The 26,173-nt window shown below is 42.4% G+C and overlaps 1 protein-coding gene and 1 non-coding gene across 2 annotated transcripts in view; one reads left to right on the top strand and one right to left on the bottom strand.

Annotated features, from left to right (window-relative positions):
- LOC126426829 (6-phosphogluconate dehydrogenase, decarboxylating) overlaps positions 1 to 25,035 on the bottom strand; it is a 147,498-nt gene extending 122,463 nt beyond the window's left edge. The window contains exon 1 of the mRNA XM_050088851.1: positions 24,789 to 25,035. Within this exon, the coding sequence (XP_049944808.1) occupies positions 24,789 to 24,799 (11 nt within the window). The 5' untranslated portion in view covers positions 24,800 to 25,035. The remainder of the gene's footprint in view (positions 1 to 24,788) is intronic.
- On the top strand, positions 21,667 to 21,741 carry Trnat-ugu (transfer RNA threonine (anticodon UGU)). Its single transcript has one exon. It is a non-coding gene; the product is annotated as a tRNA-Thr (tRNA).
- Positions 25,036 to 26,173: the final 1,138 nt, after the last annotated feature.

Below are 26,173 nucleotides of genomic sequence, written 5' to 3'. Positions count from 1 at the left end.
GCAGCTCTCCATGCTACTCTATCCTCTGCAAGCTTCTTTATCTCCCAGTACGTACTGCAACCTATCCGAATCTGCTTAGTGTATTCATCTCTCAGTCTCCCTCTACGATTTTTACCCTCCACGCTGCCCTCCAATGCTAAATTTCTGATCCCTTGATGCCTCAGAACATGTCCTAACAACCGGTCCCTTCTTCTAGTCAAGTTGTGCCGCAAACGCCTCTTCTCCCCAATTCTATTCAATACCTCCTCATTAGTTATGTGATCTACCCACCTAATCTTCAGCATTCTTCTGTAGCACCACATTTCGAAAGCTTCTACTCTCTTCTTGTCCAAACTAGTTATCGTCCATGTTTCACTTCCATACATGGCTACACTCCATACAAATACTTTCATAAATGACTTCCTGACACTTAAATCTATACTCGATGTTAACAAATTTCTCTTCTTCAGAAACGCTTTCCTTGCCATTGCCAGTCTACATTTTATATCAGCAGTTATTTTGGTTCCCAAATAACGAAACTCATCTATTAGTTTAACTGTCTCGTTTCCTAATTTAATTCCCTCAGCATCACCTGATTTAATTCGACTACATTCCATTAACCTCATTTTGCTTTTGTTGTTTTTCACCTTATATCCTCCTTTCAAGACACTGTCCATTCCGTTCAACTGCTCTTCCAAGTCCTTTCCTCGTCTATCGTAGCAAATCCTCTCCTTTCAACGGGGTTTTCAACAATGGAAATAAAGAGTCCGAAGGGGCCATGCTCTGTAGAGTACGGAGGATGAGGCAGCACAGTGATTTCGTCTTATGCAACAGTCGCGCACCAGCAGGCATGAATGTACGGATGTGTTATCGTGATGCAAGAGCCACAAATTGTCTCGCCACATGTCAGGCGTTTTGCTTCTCACATTTTCTTGACATGATCCACCTGAAATATAACAATCCCTTGCAATCTCTCGGACAGTCTTCGATTGGCAGGCACAATTTCGTTGACGTTCCCGACATGAGCGACATCGGTAGACGTCGAAGGGCGTCCTGAACGAGGCTCATCTTTAGCATCCGGCCGGCAATTTTTAAACCTTGTGAACCGAGTACGGCTTAGGCCGGTAATACACTAACAAACGTCTTCGTCAAATATCTTTGTCAGAGAAATTTGATGGTGTGATAGGGAACTGTGTCAAATGTCGTTTGTCATCTGTAGTGTTTTTATAAACACTGCCGGTAAATACGATTGGTCTGTGCCGACTAGTGTGCGATTTGCAGGGGGGGATGGGGAGGATTTCCCCCTTCTGCATCAGACCATCCCCTCCTCTGACTTTAGTTTATGCATCCCAACCTGGGATGTTTATTTCCCACGCACTGGAGTAAAACTTTACATATAATTTAAATTTGTGGAGCCGAACACTGAAAGTTTTTAATACAGTCTTACTATTAATACTATTAATATGTTTGCTTATTAATTTTGAAAAAGTGTTATGTAGTAGTTAAGCATTTCAAAACATTTAGAACTAAATCATCATTCTCATGTTGTCATTGTTGCTTTCGTCTAAGGTGCGTCGTGATCCGTTTACTTGCGAGCTTGCGAGGGAAGTAGTGTGGCAGTCATACCGCAGCAGTCGTACCGCAGAGTTGGGTGAGCTGGGGGCTCAAAGCCCCACCCCGAGCCCTGACACGGGGTGGTGGCCGGCCCGCTACCTGTGCGAACATTCACCGTTACAGTATGGCGCGGATTAACGCGCCTGGGACGAAAGCACACATTACTAAATAACGCACCATTGTCTGCTTCTAGTTCCTAGGATACTATTTCGTGGACCTTCTTTAAATACTCTTCTCTTCCACCATCTTTTTCTTTTCCTTTGGTTTTCATTTCCGTTGTTAGCTGCACGTGCAAGTACCAAGTAGGCCGCCGCTGCGATACTTTATCATCCTTTATACTGCAAGACCGACACACGTGTGGCACAAATTCTGTTGCTTTGGTATAAATTAACCTGCCGCATGCAACATACGCCGCAAGATGTTACCTGTTGTAGCATGCTGAAAGACGACGCACGCCACATTTCCGTAGCATGCCACAATGTTGCAAGACGTCCACTCGCACCCTCGGGCAAACTCCACGTAGCGTAGAAGTAGTGATATGCGGTGCGATAGAGGTATTACGCGACCAGCAGCTCCGCATATCGCCCCAGCGTAAACGAGGCTTCAGAGCCAGGTCTGTATTGTATGGTGGATGTGATGTGTTGCGTACGAAACTAAAACCTGCAACCAGATCCAAACGTCGTGTAAAACTGTGAAGAGGTGTCATCCTGCAGCAAAATAACGCTCGCCCACATCCTGCCAAACGGACAGCCGTCGCAATAAAGGAGTTGAGATTCGAGGTGCTGGAACATCCACCATACAGTCCAGACCTGGCTCCAAGTGATTTTCACATGTTTGGACGCTTAACGGAAGCACTACAGGGGAGATTTGAAAGTGATGAAGGCGTCATTGCTGCGGTGCAAAATTGGTTACAGATGCAACCGATAAAAGTATTTTCTGATGAAATAAAAAAAAAACCACGTAAAACGTCGGGAAAACTGCATTGAAGTCCAGGGAGGTTACGTAGAGAAGTAACGCATGTTTCAGTTTTCTATCATCACCAGAATAAGTGCAGCTTTTCACAAATGTGCCTTTACTTTTTGAATTGCCGTCGTATACCTGTATATAGATGATTTTGTAAATAACCTATAATGTACTTTTAAAGATATAACAAGGGATGGCTTTTCTGACATTGCATACGCGTGAATAGTGAGTTTCCGCATTAACATCTGTTTACAAATAACTGTTTAACCATGGGTAACGCCACGGTCCAAGCTAGTAACATTTGTAATTATACTAACCCCCTAAGACATCCGCCCACTGGTAAAAGCACAAATCGCATCCTGGTGCCGACAACTACAAAATTAATAGAAATGTATGAAGCTGATGAGGCGCTTTACAACGTGAGGCATCCTGAATACAAAAATAGATTAAGAGGATTGGAGACCACACCTGACCTAACCTAACCCTCTCCTGCAGCAAGGAATCTGAGTGTTACAGTGAGCCTGTCTTCTGCAGATATAGCAGTTCTTAAGTGAATATTGTGCTTTGTGATATGAGGATACACTTCACTGAGCACATACAGAAATGTATGCTCACCCATTCTGAAGTAATTTATGTACGACTTTACGTCCTCCACTGTGAGCTCACGTAACAAGTTTTGTTGAGTGCTTTTGTCGTGTCGTCGTAAAATCCACGGCTTCATCCAGGTACGTTTCCTTTTTTTCCCCCGCTTCTCTTCCGCATGTGCACCCAGTGCAATTGTGGTACATGCAACTGCTGCGGTTAATAACAAGTTGTTGTCAGCCATCTTTAACTTTGACGAAAAATATTATGACAGTGTAATACCCCTTTTTAGCTCCACGTCAAAGAGCTTTGTCAAATATATTTGACGGAATATTTGCTCACATCTTTGAATGTTTACCGGATTATCGAAAATTTAAATAAATTCAGTCACGAACTTATCGATATTTTAGCTAACAACGTTGCAGTAAGACATAAGATATACAGGGTTACAGAACGAGATTTTCACTCTGCACCGGAGTGTGCGCTGATATGAAACTTCATATACAGGGTTAGTTAAAAAGGACTTCACAACTATCGAATGATATAGAAATTTACTGAGATAACGGACATAATCGGTAGATGTCATTTCGTTGGGAAAAAACCCTCATTTTTTGCGGCAAACATTCCACCGGTAATCAATTTCTCCCCCCACTCGGGCGTACCTTCTGCTACGGCAGTAGATTCGATTTTTCAGGTCGACTAAACTGTTTGGGTGAGGAAAATACGTACGGCCTGTAACGAAACGCAGAGAAAGAAATCCAGTAGCGTCAAATCTGGGGAGCGAGGAGGTAATGTGATTGGCCCTTCACGGTCAATCCACCGACCTGAGAAGCGATTATCGTGGAAACCTCTAACTTCCGTGAGGAAATGAGGTACTTTTGCACTATCTGAAAAAAACTTCAGGTAGTCCGTTGCAAAATGACACTTTTACCGATTCTGTAGGTTATATCCTTAAATTTTTATATCATTCTAAAATTATAATGTATTTGACATCGCCCCCTAAATTAAAAATAAAAAGTTTATTAAAGAAGCGTGTAAAAATTTGAAGGAAGTCGGTCAAGTACTCAGATTTTTGGTCACAATGTTTCCCTTTTATATATTACATATTTAATCATTCATATATTATTATAAAATGGTATAGAGAGAATTAGGATATTCTTGTCTAAATTTCAAGTCAATCGACCGACTACTTTTCGAGGTTAGCGAGCACAAACATACGCCGGCTGAATTTTTATACATACACTGAGGTGAAAAGAGTCATGGAATACTCCCTAATATCGTGACGGATCGCCTTTTGCCTCGCGTAATGCAACAACTCGACGTGGCATGGACTCGACAGGTCGTTCGACATTCCCTGCAGAAATACCGACACATGCTGCCTCTACAGACGTCCACAATTCTGAAAGTGTTGCCAGTGAAGGGTTCTGTGCACGAACTAACGTCTCGATTGTCCCATAAATGTTCAGTGGGATTCGTGTCGGGCGATCTGGGTGGCCAAATGATTCGTTCCAATTGTCCAGAATGTTCCTCAAACCAGTCGCGAAAAATTGTGGACATGGCGTATCGACATCCATAAAATTTCCATCACTGTTTGCTGCAAGTGGTCTCTAAGCAGCCGAGCATAACGATTTCCAGTTAATGGTTGGTTGGGTTGCGCCTGAGAACCCAGTCCATCACATGTAAACACAGCCCAGCCCTGTTGACTTCCGAAGGGCGTTCGATACAGTTCCGCACTGTCGCCTGATAAAGTAAGAGCCTCCGGAATATCAGACCAGCTGTGTGCCTGGATTGAAGAGTTTTTAGCAAACAGAACACAGCATGTTGTTCTCAATGGAGAGACGTCTGCAGACGTTAAAGTAACCTCTGGCGTGCCACAGGGGAGTGTTATGGCACCATTGCTTTTCACAATATCCACTACTGGCCATTAAAATTGCTACACCAACGAAGACGACGTGCTACAGACGCGAAATTTAACCTACAGGAAGAAGATGCTGTGATATGCAAATGATTAGCTTTTCTGAGCATTAACACAACGTGCTGACATGAGGAAAGTTTCCAACCGATTTCTCATACACAAACACATTTGACCGGCGTTGCCTGGTGAAACGTCGTTGCGATGCCTCGTGTAAGGATGAGAAATGCGCACCATGACGATTCCGACTTTGATAAAGGTCGGATTGTAGCCTATCGCGATTTTGGTTTATCGTATCGCGACATTGCTGCTCGCGTTGGTCAAAATCCGATGACTGTTAGCAGAATATGGAATCGGTGGATTCAGCAGGGTAATACGGAACGCCGTGCTGGATCCCAACGGCCTCGTATCACTAGCAGTCGAGATGACAGGCATCTTATCCGCACAGCTGTAACGGATCGTGCAGCCATGTCTCGATCCCCGAGTCAACAAATGGGGACGTTTGCAAGACAACAACCATCTTCATGAACAGTTCGACGTCGTTTGCAGCAGCACGGACTATCAGTTCGGAGACCGTGGCTGCGGTTACCCTTGACGCTGCATCACACAGGAACGCCTGCGATGGTGTACTCCACGACGAACCTGGGCGCACGAATGGCAAAACGTCATTTTTTCGGATGAATCCAGGTTCTGTTTACTGCATCACGATGGTCGCATCCGTATTTGTCGACATCGCAGTGAACCCACATTGGAAGCGTGTATTCGTCATTACCATAGTGGCGTATCACCCGTCGTGATGGTATGGGGTGCCATTGGTTACAAATCTCTGTCACCTGTTGTTCGCATTGACAGCACTTTGAACAGTGGACGTTACATTTCAGATGTGTTACTACAAATGGCTCCACCCTTCATTCCATCCCTGCGAAACCATTTCAGCAGGATAATGGACGACCGGATGTTGCAGGTCTTGTACCGTCCTTTCTGGATACAGCAAATGTTCGACTGCTCCCCTGGTCAGCACATTCTCCACATCTCTCACCAATTGAAATCGTCTGGTCAACCGTGGCCGAGCAACTGACTCGTCACAATACGCCAGTCACTAGTCTTGATGAACTGTGGTATCGTGTTGAAGCTGCATGGGCAGCTGTACCTGTACACGCCATCCAAGCTCTGTTTGACTCAATGCCCAGGCGTATCGAGGCCGTTATTATGGCCAGAGGTGGTTGTTCTGGGTACTGATTTCTCACGATCTATGCACCCAAATTGCGTGAAAGTGTTATCACATGTCAGTTCTAGTATATATATTTGTCCAATGAATACCCGTTTATGATCTGCATTTCTTTTTTGTGCAGCAATTTTAATGGCCAGTAGTGCATATAAATAACCTAGTACATACTGTCAGAAGTTGCATGCTGCTTTTCGCGGATGATGCTGTAGTATACAGAGTAGTTGCAGCATTAGAAAATTGCAGCGTAATGCAGGAAGATCTGCAGCGGATAGGCACTTGGTGCAAGGAATGGCAACTGATCCTTAACATAGACAAATGTAATGTATTGCGAATACATAGAAAGAAGGATCCTTTACTGTACGATTATATGATAGCGGAACAAACACTGGTAGCAGTTACTTCTGTAAAATATCTGGGAATAAGTGTACGGAACGATTTGAAGTGGAATGATCATATAAAATTAATTGTTGGTAAGGCGGGTACCAGGTTGAGATTCATTGGGAGAGTCCTTAGAAAATGTAGTCCACCAACAAAGGAGGTGGCTTACAAAACACTCGTTCGACCTATACTTGAGCATTGCTCATCAGTGTGGGATCCGTACCAGGTCGGGTTGGCGGAGGAGATAGAGAAGATCCAAAGAAGAGCGGCGCGTTTCGTCACAGGGTTATTTGGTAAGCGTGATAGCGTTCGGAGATGTTTAGCAAACTCGAGTGGCAGACTCTGCAAGAGAGGCGCTCTGCATCGCGGTGTAGCTCGCTGTCCAGGTTTCGAGAGGGTGCGTTTCTGGATGAGGTATCGAATATATTGCTTCCCCCTACTTATACCTCCCGAGGAGATTACGAATGTAAAATTAGAGATTCGAGCGCGCACGGAGGCTTTGCGGCAGTCGTTCTTCACGCGAAGTAGACGCGACTGGAACAGGAAAGGGAGGTAATGCAGTGGCACGTAAAGTGCCCTCCGCCTAACACCTTTGGGTGGCTTGCGGAGTATAAATGTAGATCTATGGATAACCGGCACAAGCTTGCGCAGTGCCTTGTTGACAACTTGGGTCCGTGGCTTCGTGGGATCTGTGCCACACTAGTACTACCGTCATCTCTTACCAACTGAGATCGGGACTCATCTGACCAGCCCACGGTTTTCCAACCATCTTGAGTCCAACCGGTATGGTCACGAGGCCAGGAGAGGCGATGTTGTGCTGTTAGCAAAGACACTCGCGTCGATCGTCTGCTGCCACAGCCCATTAAAGGCCAAATTTCGCCGCACTGTCCTAACGAATATATTCGTTGTACGTCCCACATCGATTTCTGCACGCAGTGTTGCTTGTCTGTTAGCACTGACAAGCATACGCAAACGCCGCTGTTCTCGGTGCGGGCCGTCGGCCACCGCGTTTCCCGCGGTAAAAGGTAATGCCACAAATTCGGTGTTCTCTGAACATACAGGGTTGGGGGGGGGGGGGGGGGTTGTTTGGGGAAGGAGACCAGACAGCGAGGTCATCGGTCTCATCTGATTAGGGAAGGATGGGGAAGGAAGTCGGCCGTGCCCTTTCGAAGGAACCATCCCGGCATTTGCCTCGAGCGATTTAGGGAAATCGCGGAAAACCTAAATCAGGATGGCCGGGCGCGGGATTGAACCGTCGTCCTCCCGAATGCGAGTCCAGTGTCTAACCACTGCGCCACCTCGCTCGGTCATACAGGGTTAGCCAGTGAAACGGAGAGATTGGAGATGGCCTTGACTTAGTGGTGGGGGGGTAATGGTGGACGGCTCCATTCTACCTGCATGTCCCGCCATTTAATTGCGATGGATCGTTGGACGGGTGAACGTAGCGGCTACGCGGTTAAAGCGTATTTTAGATTAGATTAGATTAGATTAATTATTCATTCCACAGACCCATAAAAGAGGGAATCCTCCTGGGTGTGGAACATATCAGATAAACACATTACAGAAATGTAATTAGAAAAACTTGAGTTCCATTAATTTTAATGATCCTCAGTCAATAAACAGTAAAATTATGTACATGAATTAAATTTAAACTTCTAATATTTACAGGTTTAATACTTACATCTGCTTTCACTAAATCCATCACTCAGACATTTGCTACCTTCTTGGCTATTACAACCAATTATTGTCAAAAATTAAAGTAAATTATTCATTTCAGTGATCCTCAGTTAAGAACAGTCAGATTATGTACAAGATTTAAAATTAAACTTCCACTATTCACAGACTCAAGACTTACATCTGCTTTCCATACATCCACCATTAACAACAGTAGGTAGTTACTTGGCTGTTACAACGAAGTATTGCCAAAAATTGAAGTATAATAAATTTTCATTAAAATGGTCTACTGCACTTGTTGAGAAACTCCTGGATGGAATAGAAGGAGATGGCCACCAAAAATTCTTTTGAATTATGTTTAAATTGTGCCTTGTCTGAAACTAAAATCTTAATGGTTGCTAGTAACTTACTGAAAATATGCGTTGCTGAATACTGGACTCCTTTCTGGGAAAGAGTAAGTGATTTTAAATCTTTATGTATATTGTTCTTATTCCTAGTATTGATAGTTGGAAAAAGATGTATTACTGACAACAAACTTCATTAAGGAATAAATATACTCAGAAGCTGTGGTTAATATGCCCAATTCTTTGAATAGGTTTCGACATGATCTTCTTGGATTTACACTACTCATTACTCTTATTATACGCTTCTGTAGTCTAAAACTTTTTTCTCTGTTTGTGGAGTTACCCCAAAATATGATACCATATGACATAATAGAGTGAAAATAAGCAAAATATGCCTGTTTTTTTTATTTATATCTCCTATGTCTGACATCATTCGCATTGCAAACACAGACTTGTTTAGGCGCTTTAGCAGTTGTAATGGTGAGAGTTTGGTGAAAACGAGACGTGCTTTTCGACGCCATTTCAACATACCGTGCAACAGGCCTGTTCCCTTGGATAAACAACCTTGAACAAACTGGATCAACGTCTAAAAAACTAGGTGGGAGTGCAAAAACCGTTCGAACCCCTCAAAACATTGCTGCTGTTCAACAGGCAATGCTCAGAAGTCCACTCCGATCTGCCAAACAACATGCTCTACGTCTTGGAATAAGTAACACTTCGGTGAGAAGGGTTCTTCGTCCATATTTACATTTTCACCCATACAAAATACAGATTGTGCAATCTCTCAAACCAAGTGACTACCAGAAACGATTACAATTTTGTGAGGAAATGGCCAGAAGACTTTAAGAAAATGACGACCAAGTAAACCACTTGTGGATTACCGATGAGGCGCATTTCCACCTCTCTGGTTTTGTTAATAAACAAAGCTTCAGATACTGATCGGAGGAAAACCCTGGCGCACTTCACGAAACGCCTCTTGATGCTCAAAAAAGAGACGGTTTGGAACGCGCTATGTCGGCAAGAGGAATCATAGGCCCATTTTTCTTCGAGGATATCAATGGAAGTGCTGTGACTGAACTCTGTGCATTACGTTGCAATGATCCAGAACTTTCTTACGCCATAACTCGCCCGTTTTCCAGTGAATGAACACACAATGTTCCAACAAGATGGGGCAACAAGCCACACTGCAAGAGTTGCCATGTATGCTGTGAAGTTTTGTTTCCAGGCGGCGTCATTTCTCGAAACGGGGATATCCCTTGGCCCCCTCGCTCTCCAGATTTGACAACCTGCGTCTTTTTTCTATGGGGTTACTTAAAAACGAGAGTTTTTCAGAACGATTCGCCCAGAACTATCCCAGCCCTAAACCAACGAATTCGGGACGAAATTGTAGGAATACCAGTGAATATGTTGCAAAATGTCATGGGAAACTTCCAGGCCCGACTGCAGAAGTGCATAGATTCCAATGGAGGCCATTTGGCAGATGTTATATTCAAAAATAATTTTCACTTATTGTACTGCAAATGGCTACCTTTGTACTTTATATGTATAACCATTAAATTAAAAAATAAATTTTCTTAAAGAATTAGTTACTTATTTAAATCTTCCCGTTTCACTGGCTAACCCTGTACTTGACACTGTGGATATACAGGGTGGCGCACGAAATGTGTTACCAATTGTTTCTTTCACAATTTACGACGCACATTAGATATCCCGCTGGGATCTCTACAGCAATACCAGCAGAGCTTGGAGAAACAAATGAATTACGAAATTACGTGTAATTCACGATACTGCCGCTAGGAGACTAGTAAGCAGCAATGGCTGACAGTGGAAGACTACACAGCAACGATCGGCAATTGTGTTACTTTTTCATGAAACGAAAAGCCTTGTTGTGACTCAGAGGTGTTTTCGACAACAGTTAAACACACGATGGGGCCCTTGCAAGACCATCCACAGGTTGTACGATAAATTTGTACAGGAAGGAACAGTATTAGAAGCGACCATGGCCTAAGCCTGTTTGTTCGCCGGAGAATATTGAAGCTGTACGAGTTGTTGTACAGAGAGTGCCGGGAAATCGTGTAGAAAGGCTGCGGTGCAACTGGGAATATCCAGACGTTGAAGAACACAAGCAGCAGAGACTACTGTTTGCTCAGTGGGCGGAGGATAAGGAAGAAACTCTCAACAACGTTTGGTTTTCAGACGAGGCGCATTTTCATTTAGACGGTGTGGTTAATAACAAAATTTACGCTTTTGGGCCGCTGAAAACCCACACTTTCACGAACGACAACATTATGCTCCGAGGGATTACAGCGTGGGCAGCAATTTCCAGTCACGGACTTATTGGACCTGTTTTCTTTGAAGAAACTGTGAACAGCGAGAGTTATTTGAGCATGCTTCGCAATAGCTTCATTCCACAGCTTCTTGCTACTGCCTTTCCCTTCAAAACGCAGTGGTTCGTGCAAGATGGAGCAAGACCACATACTGCAAACACTGTGTTGGAGTTTTTATACGAGCATTTAAACATGCGGATCATTTCACCCAGGTTTCCAGGTCGCTTCAATGACGGACAAAATTGCCCCCCCCCCCCCCAATAGTCCAGACTATAGTCTATGTGACTTTTTTCTTTGGGGGTACCTAAAGGAAAAAACTGTCCCGAAACGTCCACGTGATTTAATGGTGCTCAGATGACTTATTCTTCAAGCTTGCAGTGAAATTACTGGAAGACATGTGCCGTAGGGTAATCACTAACACAACACCAAGTCCCTGAGCGGAGAAAATCTGCGATCCAGCCGGGAATCGAACCCGGGCTGTTAGGTATGACATTCCGACGCGCTGACCACTCGCCTACCAGGGGCGGACAGTCATAAGATGAGCAAAACTAATTACGAAATGGTTTAGATAAGATGTGTATGATGCGAAAAGTTGCATTTGACCCTAAAAATGAAGTGTGATGTGATCCTTATTGAGTACTGAAAGGAAATCATTACATTTCGGTTACACGATAAATCTCACAAATTTAAGGGCTGTCATTATAACTAAGCATCTAAGTATTTCTATTAAGAACGTCGTAAATTGAAACCTTCACATAGAAAATGTTGAGGGAAGGCGGTCTTCTTCACACTGAGATGTCAGAAGTCATGGGAAGTTAGGAAACGAAGTTAGGAAACGAAATTAAGCATGTGCTGAGTTAGAACAAATCTCCATGGACGGCTCTTCATTGTAGTATATGTTCCTTTCAGATTGTATTGACAAAGTTTATATTCAGAAACAAAATGGTAACATTTCGTGCGCCACCCTGTAGGAACATTGAATTTCCATGGAATGTCCCATGCGTCTAGCTCCAATTACCATCCCACGTTCAAAGTGTTAATTCCCATTGTGTGGCCATAATCACGTCGGAAACCTTTTCACGTGAATCACCCACGCACGAAAGACATCTCCGCCAATGCACTGCCCTTTCAACCCTTTTGTATGCGATACTAGCGCCATAATGCGCGCGCGCGCGCGCGCGCATGGAAATAGCTATTCCATGACGTCCGTCATCTCAGTGTGAAGAAGACCGCCTTCCCCCAACATTTTCTATGCGAAGGTTTCAATTTTCGATGTTCTTAATAGAAATACTTATGTGTTTAGTTATTATGACAGCCCTTAAATTTGCGAGGTTTATCGTGTAACCCAACTGTAATGATTTCCTTTCAGTACTCAATAAGGATTACCTCACACTTCATTTTTAGGGTCAAATGCAACTTTTCGCATCATACACATATCTTGTCTAAACCATTTCGTAATTAGTTTTGCTCATCTTATGACTGTCCGCCCCTAGTAGCCAAGTGGTCAGCGCGACGGAATGTCATACCTAACGGCCCGGGTTCGATTCCCGGCTGGATCGGAGATTTTCTCCGCTCGGGGACTTGGTGTTGTGTTGTCCTTATCATCATCATCATCATCATCATCATCATCGATACGCAAGTCGCCGAAGTGGCGTCAACTCGAAAGACCTGCACAAGGCGAACGGTCTACCCGACGGGAGACCCTAGCCACAAAGCATTTCCATTTTATGGCTTTATTGTATGGTAAATGACAGTAACATACGCATACTATCTAAGAGGGCTGCTCAGATTGTCACCAAATCGTTTACATAGATTAGAGATAGCAAGGGCGTATAAAACTTCCTTGTGAAACGCCAGATATCGCTTCTGTTTCACTCTGTGACTTTCAGGCAATTACTACGAACTGTGACATATCTGACAGGACGGGTCGCACAAATCAGACGATATTCGATAGGCAAGCGATTTGATTAGAAACCGCTTGAGAAGAAAGGTGCCGAAAACCAAAAAAATGGTTCAAATCGCTCTGAGCACTATGGGACTTAACATCTGAGATCATCAGTCCCCTAGAACTTAGAACTACTTAAACCTAACTAACCTAAGGACATCACACACATCCATGCCCGAGGCAGGATTCGAACCTGCGACCGTAGCGGTCACGCGGTTCCAGACTGAAGCGCCTAGACCCTCACGGCCACACCGGCTGGCTGCCGAAAACCTTCCGGATCTCTAGAAACATGGAGTCAACTTGGGACCCCCAGTCAACTGCACTCATTAAGGGGAGTACGTAAGTATGGAGGAATTGTTCAAAACGTGACATTTTACGATTATTATCTGTTAATATTTGGTATCTCCTGAATAATTTGATGCATCATTTGTTGTCGATTAATTCCAACTGGAAGTGTAGCTTTTATTATTTCAAAGTTAACACTGTAAAAACACACAGTCTTTCTGCATTGACTTCCTTAAGTATCTCTATCTCCAGAACTATTCAATCTAGATGGCTGTGGTGTTCAGATATTTATTCATTCAATTCTTGTTAAGACTGGATGCAGTGTGTAAACAGAAATGGCAGTATTGCACATGCAATTAGTGGAGACTAAATGGTAAAGGAAGACTTATAGGGATAAAAAAAATTATGAATTCCAGCAATATTATGAAATGGCAATAAGAAACGATACACATGACCTACAAGGGATGAACAGAGCAGTGTGGGCTACATAAGTCAACAAATTATCCACTGACGATACAGCTATACATGGCCCTTTGCCCACCTAGTACTGATTCATGGTGCAAGTACCGCGAAGCTCAGACAGCGGGTATAGAGGAACAATTTAGGCACAAAAATAGAATTAGCTCATTCTGACCTCCGTTCTAAATGTGTCTATTGCCGAACGCAAAACCCGAATGAGTCTTTCAATAATGTCATTTGAACACGCACGCCAAAAAATGTATTTGTAGCAATGAAAACTCTATGCTTGGGTGTCTGTGACGCTGTGATAATGCTCAATGGTGATGATAGCCGGCCCCGGTGGCCGAGCGGTTCTAGGCGCTTCATTCTGGAACCGCGCGACTGCTACGGTCGTAGGTTCGAATCCTGCCTCGGGTATGGATGTGTGTGATGTCCTTAGGTTAGTTAGGTTTAAGTAGTTCTAAGTTCTAGGGGACTGATGACCTCAGATGTTAAGTCCCATAGTGCTCAGAGCCATTTGAACCATTTTTTTGGTCATTTCCTCTGCTGCCCCTGGAGTGATACCAAGTTACTCTAGTACCCTAATTCTTCTCTTATCACCATTCAAAAAAATGGTTCAAATGGCAGGACAAAACAGCTGTTTTTAGGCTCCAGTTCTTCACAGACATTTGAGTGGTGGCACGGTCTTAGCTGAGCAATCGACTAAGATGAGCCCGCAGTTCGTGGTCGTGGTGATGATAGCCGGCCCCGGTGGCCGAGCGGTTCTAGGCGCTTCATTCCGTGGTCGTGCGGTAACGTTCTCGCTTCCCACGCCCGGGTTCGATTCCCGGCGGGGTCAGGGATTTTCTCTGCCTCGTGATGGCTGGGTGTTGTGTGATGTCCTTAGGTTGGTTAGGTTTAAGTAGTTCTAAGTTCTAGGGGACTGATGACCATAGATGTTAAGTCCCATAGTGCTCAGAGCCATTTTTTTGACTAAGATGAATTGCGAGGGTATACAAGCTTCTTGCATTCTTTATCAACGACGATAGTGCTAGCGAATCCAATGGGTTCGTATGACCAATCAAAACATAACCATTAGATACCACAATACTGGGGCTAACGGATGCGTCCAATTCCACCAATCTGCTTTGACCCATGACATAAGGGTGCTATGGTGTGTGTGTGTGTGTGTGTGTGTGTGTGTGTGTGTGTGTGTGTGTGTGTGATGGCCAGCCGAAATTTGTTGGTGGTAGGTAATTGTTTTTTTGGGTCTACTTTTATTGAGTTGTAATTTTTTGAGTATTTATTGTGTATTGAATGTGTTTTAATTTACATAGTCATGTTTAAGTTTTTAATTTTTGAGGTGTTCTGGTTTTGTTTTTCATAGATGTAGGTGTTGGTTTTTTCGTATCAGTAGTTATAGTTGACCTAAGTAGATCAAGGGAAATAACAGATATCAATTTTCGTATTTTTATATGTAGGTATAGGTGTTTCAGTAGCGTAGACTGTGCGCAAGGGAAATGTCCGATTCCAATTTCCTTAGTTTTTGCTGTAGGCGTTGGTGTCTTGGTATCGTCAGCTGCCGTTGACCTATATAGGTCAAAGGAAGTGTCCGATTCCTGTAGATTGTGATTATTTTTTTCGTCATCTTGTGTGTTTTGGGATCATGTTGTGTTTTTTTACTGTTATATTTAGCTTGTTCCTCCGTAAAACCCGCAGCTGTCCCGTTAGTTTAATTGTATTTTTGGAGGGAGATGTTATTGTCTTTTTGTTGCCGTGTGTATGTAGTGAAATTATAGGCGCCATATTGGAGACGCTTAGAATAGCGATTTCCGCCATATTGATGATGTCATGGTCAAAGCAGACAGGTGGAATCTGACATTTCCGTATTCCCCAATTTTGTAATACTTTAATATTTATTGTGCAAGTTATCAATTGCTACTTTTTATCAATTAGTAGCATTAATGCGGTGAAGGTTACAGGTTCCACACATACGTTGTGCTTTGTTACGTACATTGCTCACGATAAAAGAGAGACATACATAAATATTAAATGTCTCAACAAATTGTTTTCTCCAAGTTGTATGTGGTACCTGCAATAGTCCAGAAATTGCTTCCTCACTTACTTCAAAACAGACAGATCAATTAATTGACACCAAAATACACCAGTAACTGCATAAGGACTACTGTATGGTGTACAGTTTTATTATTTTTAGATAGGTTGGACACGAAGCACGAACAGCCTGAAGTCGTCCAGTTTCTGCCAGTTGGAAAATGAGGTGATTATGAACAGTAAGTACAGTGCGCACATCCGAACTTGTTCAATTTTAAATGGGGCCGCAGTGAGGTCAAGCAAGTGCCGTACTGGAAAGGAGTAATGAAGGGGAATCATGTTTTGTTACTTGTGTCTAATCTCACTGTGGATAGCTTTCATTTCTGAGAAGTTGTGGGTAGCACTTGTGATGCACCACAAATTCATTCACCTGCAAACTGAATATCATTCATCTTCCATCATTTAAAAAATAAATATCCCTAGAAAAGTCTTTCGTTCTACTGTTTAGCCAGGTGCTAAAGTTGGTGATAATGTGAGGGCAGGGGGTGGCAACAGATGGCAGTAGAGGGGTGGGGGAGTGTGGATACTAGCAAATGTCTGATTGCAGTCAGGGGTGATGGTCTAAGAAAGGTTGGGAACCACTGCATTAGATGCTTTCTGGCTGCTGTCTGGAGACCTAAGATGCAACAACACTTTTCTAAAATTATTACTAAATATCTAGTGCCACATTTGATGAGCTACATTTTTGGATGCACCGATATCTACAAGAGCAGTACGTACCACGCACTGACAAATAGCGTAGAATTTTGTTTCAAAAGTCACTGAACCTCAATAAAAAACATAATTTAAAAGACACAGCTTACTAGAATTCCTAGGCTAATACACAAGATACCAAAAGTAACTGATGAAAGGAAGGAAAAAAAAAAATTCGAAGGAAATGAACCAGGCAGAAAGCAATATGAACATCTAAATTGAGGTTCACAAGAAGTGTATAGAGGATAAGCAGGAACGATTAGATAACAAATGCGAGGCTGTGGAAGCACGCACAAATAGGGGATGGACAATTCCACCTAAAGGAAAATTAGAGAGACCTCTGGAGAATAGAGAAACAACTGTATGAATAACAAGAGCTCAGACTGTATTCCAGTACCAAGCAAAGACGGGAAAGTTGAAAGGTTGAAGGCATGTATACAAGGGTTAGACAAGGGGAATGAACGTCAAGACAGTTACAGAGTGGAAAGGAGAAAATGAAGGTGACATGCGAGAACACTATGAGAAGAATTTGATGAAACACAAAGATCTAAGTCAACAAAAAGCATGTAAAATGACAAAATTCCCTTCAGCATTACTGAAATCCTTGGGGAAGTCATACACGACAAATGTTTCATCTGACATACAGTATACCATACAATGGGGTCAACAGAGGCGTCGAAACCTACCTGTCGGCTTTGTCCATAACGTAAAGGTGTCGTTTTTGTGTGTGACATGACGGTGCGGAGTTTAGTTTATGAGTTGGTTGGGTATGTATATGTCATCTTGCTGCTGTTGGCGGTGTCCTCTGGTGGTGTCTGTATGGCCTGAGGGTTAGGTGGTGTATCGGTTTCATTTGGGGGTTGTTGGTCGCAGTGTGAAGTAATTTGTATTGCCTGTGATTGAAGAATGGAAATTGGTTTCAGTGAGTTATGAATTAATTTTTCTATAGTTTATGTGATTGCGGTGGCAATTTGCTGTTTGTCATGCAGTAAGGTGTTTAATTTATTTTGCGGCTTCTTTTTTTAGGTATGGATATGACAGTGAAATTTAACAATTCGCATTTGTGTGCTGAGATGGGAGAGGACACGATGTCCCTCACAAAATCTTTGCAGGTGTTTGGACTGCTGGCTGAAGTAATCAAGTGCAGTGTCTGTAACGAGAATATGCGGCAGGCGAGAGTTCCGGTATCTCTGACCAGGGACTGGTACATGTGACTGTGGCGAAAGGATAACCTTCGGCATTCCATTAGACGCGGTTCCTGGCTCGAGAAGTCTAGGTTGCCCATGAGAGAGATTGTTTTGATGACTTTTTGTTATAGATCCTCCACCAGTTTTTGCACGCATGAGACTGGTGTGAGTGGAAGGACGGTTTTAGATTGTTTTTCTTTTTGTAGGGAAGTGTGTTCAGAATATGTGAAGTATAGGGGAAGTTGGGTGGGGCGGTGGTGGTGGTCAAGATAGATTAATCACAATTTGGGAAGAGAAAATAATGGAGGGGTAACTCTTCAGTAGGTTTATGGGTGTAAGTGTGGGGGAGGTGGGGGGGGGGGGGAGATGCAGATGGTGTTTTTCAGGGTTTTGGACAAGTATACGAAGAGGGAATTGGTGGGGTTAATTGAAGAGTACATAGAGGAGGGGAGTACTGTAGTGTCAGATGCTTTTTCGTTTTATAAAGATTTGGGTACAAGGGGATAGGACCATTCAGCTGTAAATCATAGTTTAGGGTTCAAGAATTACTAAACTGAGGCATGTACTAATACAATAGAGGGGTTTTGGGTGGCAGTTGAATCAGTCCTAGGAAGAGGGAAGAGGCACTCTTCTAACCTACTATCTCATTTAGATGAGTATTGGTGGCAGAAGAGCGTCCCTGAGAAGTTATGCACTTTTTTGAGGGCTGTTAGTAAAATGTTTGATAGCCCAATGGTGGCCAGTTGAGGGGAGTTTTCTATGTGGCGAGGGGGGTGGGCAGAGCAGGTTGTTGGTAATGTATGTGAATTTTGATGGGTTGGGTGGGGGGTTTATGGTTATGTTGCAGAAGATCTGTTTTGTTGCAGTTGTTGTGTGTGTGAGTTTCATTTATTATCTGGTTTTTATTTGTTGGCAGATTTTTGTTTTTGAGGGGAAGGTGAAGTTTGATGGAGGGGGGAGGGGTTGGGGTTGTTAAGTGGTGGTTGTGTGGGGAATTGTTGTTGGTGTGTGTGTGTGTGTGTGTGTGTGTGTGTGTGTGTGTGTGTGTGTGTGAGAGAGAGAGAGAGAGAGAGAGAGAGAGAGAGAGAGAGAGAGAGAGAGAGAGAGAGATGGAATTTTTTCGTGGAAAGTAGTCGTTTTTTTGGGTCTATTATACGCAAGTTGTGAAGTTTTATGTGGTTTTTCGATGTGTTGTTGGTTCAGTGTTATTTATCGCAGGTGTAAATGATGTTTTGGTGTAGTCACCTGAGGTTGATTTATGTAACTTAAGGGAAGTATCCAATTCCAATTTTTGTAGTTGATGCGTTTTGGTATCATGAGCTGTTGTTGACCTATATAGGTCAAGGGAAGTGTCAAATTCCAATGTGTTGTCGTAGCTCTGTGTGCTTTTCGTATTGACAGTTGTAGTTGATCTATATAGCTCAAAGAAAGTGTGCAATTCCAATGTATGTCGTAGGTGTTTTGGTATCGTTAGTTGTAGTTGACCTATATATAAGTCAATGGAAGTGTGCGATTCCAATTTTTGTTGTTTTTGTGGTATCGATAGCTGCGGTCTGATTATAATTTTTGGCTGTTGTTGGTTTTTATCTTGTGGTATCGACTATTTCAGTTGAGCTTTGTAGGTGAAGGGAAGTGACTGACTGCTGTGGATATTTTGAGTGTAGCGGAATGTGGGAATTTTGTGTTTTCTGTCGTTCTGTGTGGTTTGGGATCATGGAGTATCGTTTTATATGTTTATATTTAGTCTGTCCCCATCCAAGACACGCCCCCCCCCCCAATTTCCATACAAAATGTAGGAACATTTAAGGCGATACTTACACTACAACTGGTCTTAGAAACCAGCATGAAGAAAGGCAAACCTACATTTACAGTATTTGTTGAGAGGTTTTGAGTGAACACCACTCTTTGAAATTTTGAAGTTCGGAAGAATATAATACAGGGGCTGAAAGGTTATTCTATCTGTACATTCAATCATCCGTGAAGGAAAACAGAAATACAAAAAACAAATTACACTTCAGGGAATAAAACGAAACCTTCAAGTGTTCCTGATGATATTGCCATTTAGAGAGTCTGGAAGCTAAGAATCAACCAGAAACTTATGAAAATATCTAACGTTACAGAAGATTTAATTCATACAAATTGACTAAATGTTCTGAAATATCTTTAGGTTATGTTTTTAACAGCCTACATTCTTCAGTTGACTGAAAATGAGGCATATGGCATAGGAGTTTAATGTACAAATCCTGTACAGACAAGTCCTTTAAAGCTATAGTGTCAGTTCACAAATTACTACATGCAGGCCACCACCAAACAGTAACAGATGCTCATCCCAGAGAAAAGCAAGTTGCCCTTTATGAACCTTCCTTGGCCAATGGACAGAAATGTGATCCCTACTATGCACGGACCACTTAACTGGCAGCAACTGGAAACCTGAAAACTAAGTAGGTGATAACACATATATGGGATATCCCGAAAGCAACCGTGATAGAATTTCAGAGATTGTTCGTAGCGACATTTTCCAAGTATTCTGGTACAAGAGACTCAGTTTTGAGATAGTCATACCGATGCACAGATGCAAGAGTTGCCATCACTGCCAGAACAGCTCATCATAGTCTTGTCGTGATGCTCTTTCATTGCATTCAATGGATCCACACACAAATTGCCTACTAGCCTGCTATCCTTACTGCTGTGTACCACTGTTAATGTACAGACTGAGCACAAAGTCCATTTCCCCCTATGTATTACATAGATGTTAATGAATTATTGTTTCTTATTGTTACAGATGGTGATATACATCTTAATCCCGGTTGATTGGCCTACTTGCACCATGCAGGAACAGATCGTAATAACCATGTGGGCTCACGAACAACTCCATACAGGAAAATCAATGAGATAATTCTGCAATTCCACTGTAGGGTTTCAGAAGCCTTCCCCACCAAAAACAGTTTTATAGTGGGAGAAAAGGCTCTTTGCAGCTGGTTGCACAATACGTAAGCCACGCTCGGGACGACTAGAAACACGACTGGAATAATGTGTCGAGGCTGCAGCGTTTTTTGTTAAAGGTTTGTCACAAATGTCCATTCAAAACAATTTTGCGTTCCATGTTCGACCTTACAAAAACATATGAAGAATGATTTGGAAGTTATGGCATTCAAATCTTCGACTGTGGACGAACTGAGAGATAATGACATGCAAAAGCATCACTAGCCCCGTGGGTGAATGCTGTGCATATCTCACCACATTAGGTAATTGGCTTATTACACATCCACCAGATTGAGAACTGTTCGGTCATACAGCTCCGGCAGGATGAAGCAGTGCCCCATTACGCTGCTGCCATTAGAGAATATTTCAAGGAGATATTACCTGATAAATGGTTTGGATGTGCTTCTGACCATTTGCCTGCATCTTTTGAGTTGGCTACACCGAAGTCGCGACTTGTCACCTCATGACAATTCATTATGGTGATTCATTACACAGACAGTTAGTGCCACACATTACGAGACAGTTGACAAATATATGACTGTAGTATCTGTTCCCGAAAGAACAGATACCGTGGATGACCATGCAGCTTTGCTAGAAATGAAATGATAATTAAATAGACACCCTAGCTGCAAACAGGCATTGATATACTTCACTGGGGACATGTTGAAAATGTGTGCCCCGACTGGAACTCGAACGCGGGATCTCCTGCTTACATGGCAGACGCTCTATCCATCTGAGCCACTGAGGGCACAGAGGATAGTGCGTCTGCAGGGACTTATCCCTTGCATGCTCCCCGTGAGATCCACATTCCCAACATGTCCACACCACTACCTTCTTGTGTGAACGCACATGCTATGCCCGAACTCGTACGGGACTTGGTAGGTTAATCTTCCACGAGTAATGAGTATGATGGGCAAACATCTATTAGGCGCACTACAAATGTAGTGATGTGGACATGTTGGGAATGTGGATCTCACGGGGAGCGTGCAACGGATAAGTCCCTGCAGACGCACTATCCTCTGTGCCCGCGGTGGCTCAGATGGATAGAGCGTCTGCCATGTAAGCAGGAGATCCCGGGTTCGAGTCCCGGTCGGGGCACACATTTTCAACATGTCCCCAGTGAAGTATATCAACGCCTGTTTGCAGCTAGGGTGTCTATTTAATTATCATTTCACAGTTGACAAATTTAGGGATGCTGTTTCCATGTATTTGCTGCCATCTCACTGCCAATGTTGACAATTTCTCATTGAACATGGTGTACAATCATACTCTGTCATAAATACGATTGTGTACACATGAACATTTTGGAATAAACAATGAAGAAGTCACACTACCTCAAAGTTGTCCACTACCGTGATCCCACATTAATACAATGCGACCATCAAGGAATATGTGGACACACTACAGGGAGTAAGGAGACTTTGTAATCACTTTACCAACACTAACACAAAAATAAATCTGAGACAGAACTGAGCATTACTGAGTTCGAGCTTGAAGGAAAAGTGTAATTACTGTCGTGAACAGTACAGACTGTGGATGAATGGAACGAATTGTTTCCAAACAAGACAAAAAGGGCACACTCAACATTTGCATTTTTGTGCAGATATTTCCACTGCAATAGCAATACAAGGATGAATGAGGATAAGAAATCAAAAGAAACACAATTACTCTATAACAAGTCACCAGAGACCATGGGTCAATCATACCAAAATACTCAGAAAATGTTGCTGGCCAACCAATAAAATTTTCTCCTATCACCATAAATTGTTTTAAAACTGAAATGGAAATCACACATCCATATCTCTCTCTCTCTCTCTCTCTCCCTCTCTCTCACACACACACACACACACACACACACACACACACACACACACACACACACACACACACACTCTAAAGGTAAGCCTATGCCAGATCATTAATTAGTCAACATTTCAATACTGTAGTGATAGAAATCATCAACACTGAAGATATGAACCTCAAGATACAACCAATGTCACCAGCAACTCAAATACATTAGAAAAACAAAAACCAAGACACTAAGAAAACCTCCAGGAAAATCGAGGGTTTTCAGGCTGGGATTTTCTTGTTATCGTCAAACATATTAAAAACTGGAAAATATTAGACCATATTAGGAATGTACAGTTTGTGTGTGTGTCATCACACATTTGTTGGCTTTGCCAACTCATCACCAAAACACCTTCCAACCCAACACAGATTTCAGGCTATGCTACAGACTACCATTGGAACCTGCATGGTTGTGGTATATGCCAACATGAAATATTGTTCCTCTCAAATGATCACCATCTGCACTAAATCTGTGTAGGTTCAGGAAAAAAAACCACACACTAGTAAAATCTATAACTGAAACATAAAAATAAATAACTGTAAATGTCGTCTATGGAACCTAGGACTTCACACTTGACAGAATATACTGATAGTTTGTCTACTTTGTAAAACCTCAAAGTATTGGATTGACTGTTGAAGAGAGAGCCCACACAGGTTTTACAAGTTGTACACCCTATGTAAACCAAGTAAAAAACATATGCCCTCTACAGTTTAAATTATGATTAGAACTCAAAACACTGAGTTACAGACAACACAGCAAACACATGATATTAAATATCAACAGCGCACAGTGAGCACAATTTCTGGAACACACACTGAATCATCCTCATGCCACCTTGCTTAAATTGCTAACACGCACACAGTACATATAATTGTTTTATATCATTTATCATTAACTGCTGATCGTAATTCAGGAACACCATCAGACTTTAATACTCTAGCATGAAGCAGAAAAGCAATCTAGGGTATTCATATATCTTTGCATACGAAAAGGACAAACAAATTATGGAGCCCAATAATCCCCTCATTCCACACGAATTGCTGTGATTATATTTACATGTACCAGCAGGTAAAAAAGTTTTTCCTGTGTTGTGCTTGGACCCCCCACTTCACTTTCTATTTGCTTACGTGCATTCCTGAGCATGCAGGTGTGCAATGGATATTTTATATGTCAATTCTTATGTGTTTGGCAAGCTAATGTGGTGTCATTTCCTGAGCGAAAAGTGTTATTGCATTAGTGGCTGGTATGCATATTAATAAAAATTTTCCAATGATGTCAGCAAGATTATGTCGAAGGTGGTCATTGTGAAATGAAACAAAAATACCAGAGGGTCTTCACTGCAAAGGAGTTCCCTATACACCAATGACAAATCACTCCCTACGAAGTTTGCTAAAGTCACATAATGAATCACCCTTTGCATTTATCGAATTTTATGCAGTGTATAAGCAAATAATACAAAATAGTTGTCAGAGTATCCGATATACAATTTCTGAATTTACTTTGCAGTTTTTGTTTTTATGACACGAAGTGTGTTAACTGTGGAAATAAATATGGTGCGAATGTAAACATCAGGATACATTATAAGTTAATCTATTACAACAACCTGTGTGTGGCACATTCGCTGGCTTCAACCCTCAAACAAATCATCACTCCACTCTGACCTAGACCTTGGACTGCACTACAGATATCATTACTACAAAGATTTCTGGGGGCCCAATGTCACCCTAGGACACAGTTCTGCACGATAGTCTTCCAGGTTAACAATTATTCGGGATGAAATAACTCACTAGTTTGAATGTACCGATAACGGTAGTTTCTATATACAATAGTTGTACTTTAAGAGCGAAAAATAGTACAGTAATAACGTCATAAAGAGCTACCATGCGTTATTAGTATGTCCCCACTCTTCCCACGGACCACACCCCAGGCTTTTCACAGGTGATTTAAGATTCATGCACAAAATATGCCTCAAAATACTAAAAGTAGTTGTCAACCAATGCGACGTATCTGAGTTTATTTCAACGATTTATTTAATCATCAAGGAAATGTAAGTTGCTTAATTTCTATATGCAACAAAACATACTGCACTAAACAATTGCCCGGCGATATGGCAGCATTTTAATCTGCGGACTAAAGGGCGTAAATCTGCAGTTTCTTGCTGGTTCGTTTTGTGCTGAATCATCTGGGAACGGCAGGTTATAACCTCTAAAAGCAGGTTAGAGGACGAACGGTTGTCCGAACGTCCCACTAAAATGTTACGAATCTATTGAGTCACTTCCTTCGACTTTTTACTTACTTTTCACTCATTGTTTTCCGTGCGAAGGTAGTTGTCTGGAGATACAGGTGCTGGAACAAGCGGAATTTCGAGACAAGCGTGGGCGTCCACGTCTCGGCGGCGCAGTGAGAGTGCAACTACGGCGGGTGGCGATATTAACGACTTATATCAGGCGCACAGAATCACTCGCCTATTGCATAACGGCACTCTAACACGTCGGCAACGTCACGAACCGGTCACTCGGCCGCCATGAAGCACACGTGTGACGTAGACGGCGCTCGCCAAAGATGATGGCACGCGAAGCACCCGAACCTGCCAATCATTGCACTTCTGCTGAAACTGACTGCGCGGAAAGAATGAATTTGCTTTCCGCGCGACATCCATTGTCTCTCGTACTTTTAACCAAGACATTTTAGACAGTAAGTGCCAATTCGTTTAATATTACACACTGAAGCCACGCAGAGGAGGATCTACCACTATGGTAAGCATAAGGATTCCACTATTATTTCTTCTGCAAACGATGCCACGTATCAGCGAAATAATTCAGTATACCACCATATGATGACAGCAGTGCCACAATTTATTTCCATTTTGATATTTGTTACTAAGTAGGAAACATGTGAAATAATGATCGTTTTAAGCTGAGAGTTTATGAACTCCCATTTAGATAATTAAGTTATGTGATAAAATGTATTTGCTATTGGAGTCCTAATACAATTATTTTCATAGCTACAAGAGCTAATGACTACATAACCTACATACTGGAACAAACGTAACACAGGAGTAATTGTTATTCTTAATAATCTGTCGATGTTTGGAGGGCTCAGATTATTAGATCTGCACCGATAATCATAATTTGAACACACGATTGAAGGCATTTTATGGTACAATAAACGTCTGCTTTAAAGAATACCATTGCCAAACGAGTATTTTAATTCGTTGGTGTCCCGCAGTTGCAGCTAAATGTGTGGAGGTTTCCGTTGGCTTTAAGTCAAATGTCAGAGTTCGTAAACCCTTCCTCTTACATTATCATTCACCATTGGGATTTCCTCAACCTCATTACTAACTCGACTCTTAATTGGCTGCAATGAAGAGAGACTCTTAATCGGTCGGTTATTAAATAGATCTCTACCACAGTCTAATACATAGTGTGGAGAAGAGAATGAAACGTACCAAGTACAAAAAACTATTATGATACTTACATTACAGTTACTAATGTTTGGAGGCGTCGCATCTGATTTTGTCTGTTAAGGCAGATCGCCAATGATTAAGAAGCAACGCTTTCAAAGCTGTGTTAGGGCAGTTTGCCAAGGTCCGGACAAAATTACGCCAACGTATAATGGTCTCCGCAGATAAGTGAAACGAGATCCGCGGATATGGAAATTATGAAAACCATTATACTTAAA

Source organism: Schistocerca serialis, chromosome 11 (genome assembly GCF_023864345.2).
Source record: "Schistocerca serialis cubense isolate TAMUIC-IGC-003099 chromosome 11, iqSchSeri2.2, whole genome shotgun sequence".
NCBI lineage: Eukaryota > Metazoa > Arthropoda > Insecta > Orthoptera > Acrididae > Schistocerca > Schistocerca serialis.
The sequence above is the reverse complement of the archived record's forward strand: the minus strand, read 5'-3'. Positions and strand labels throughout refer to the sequence as shown.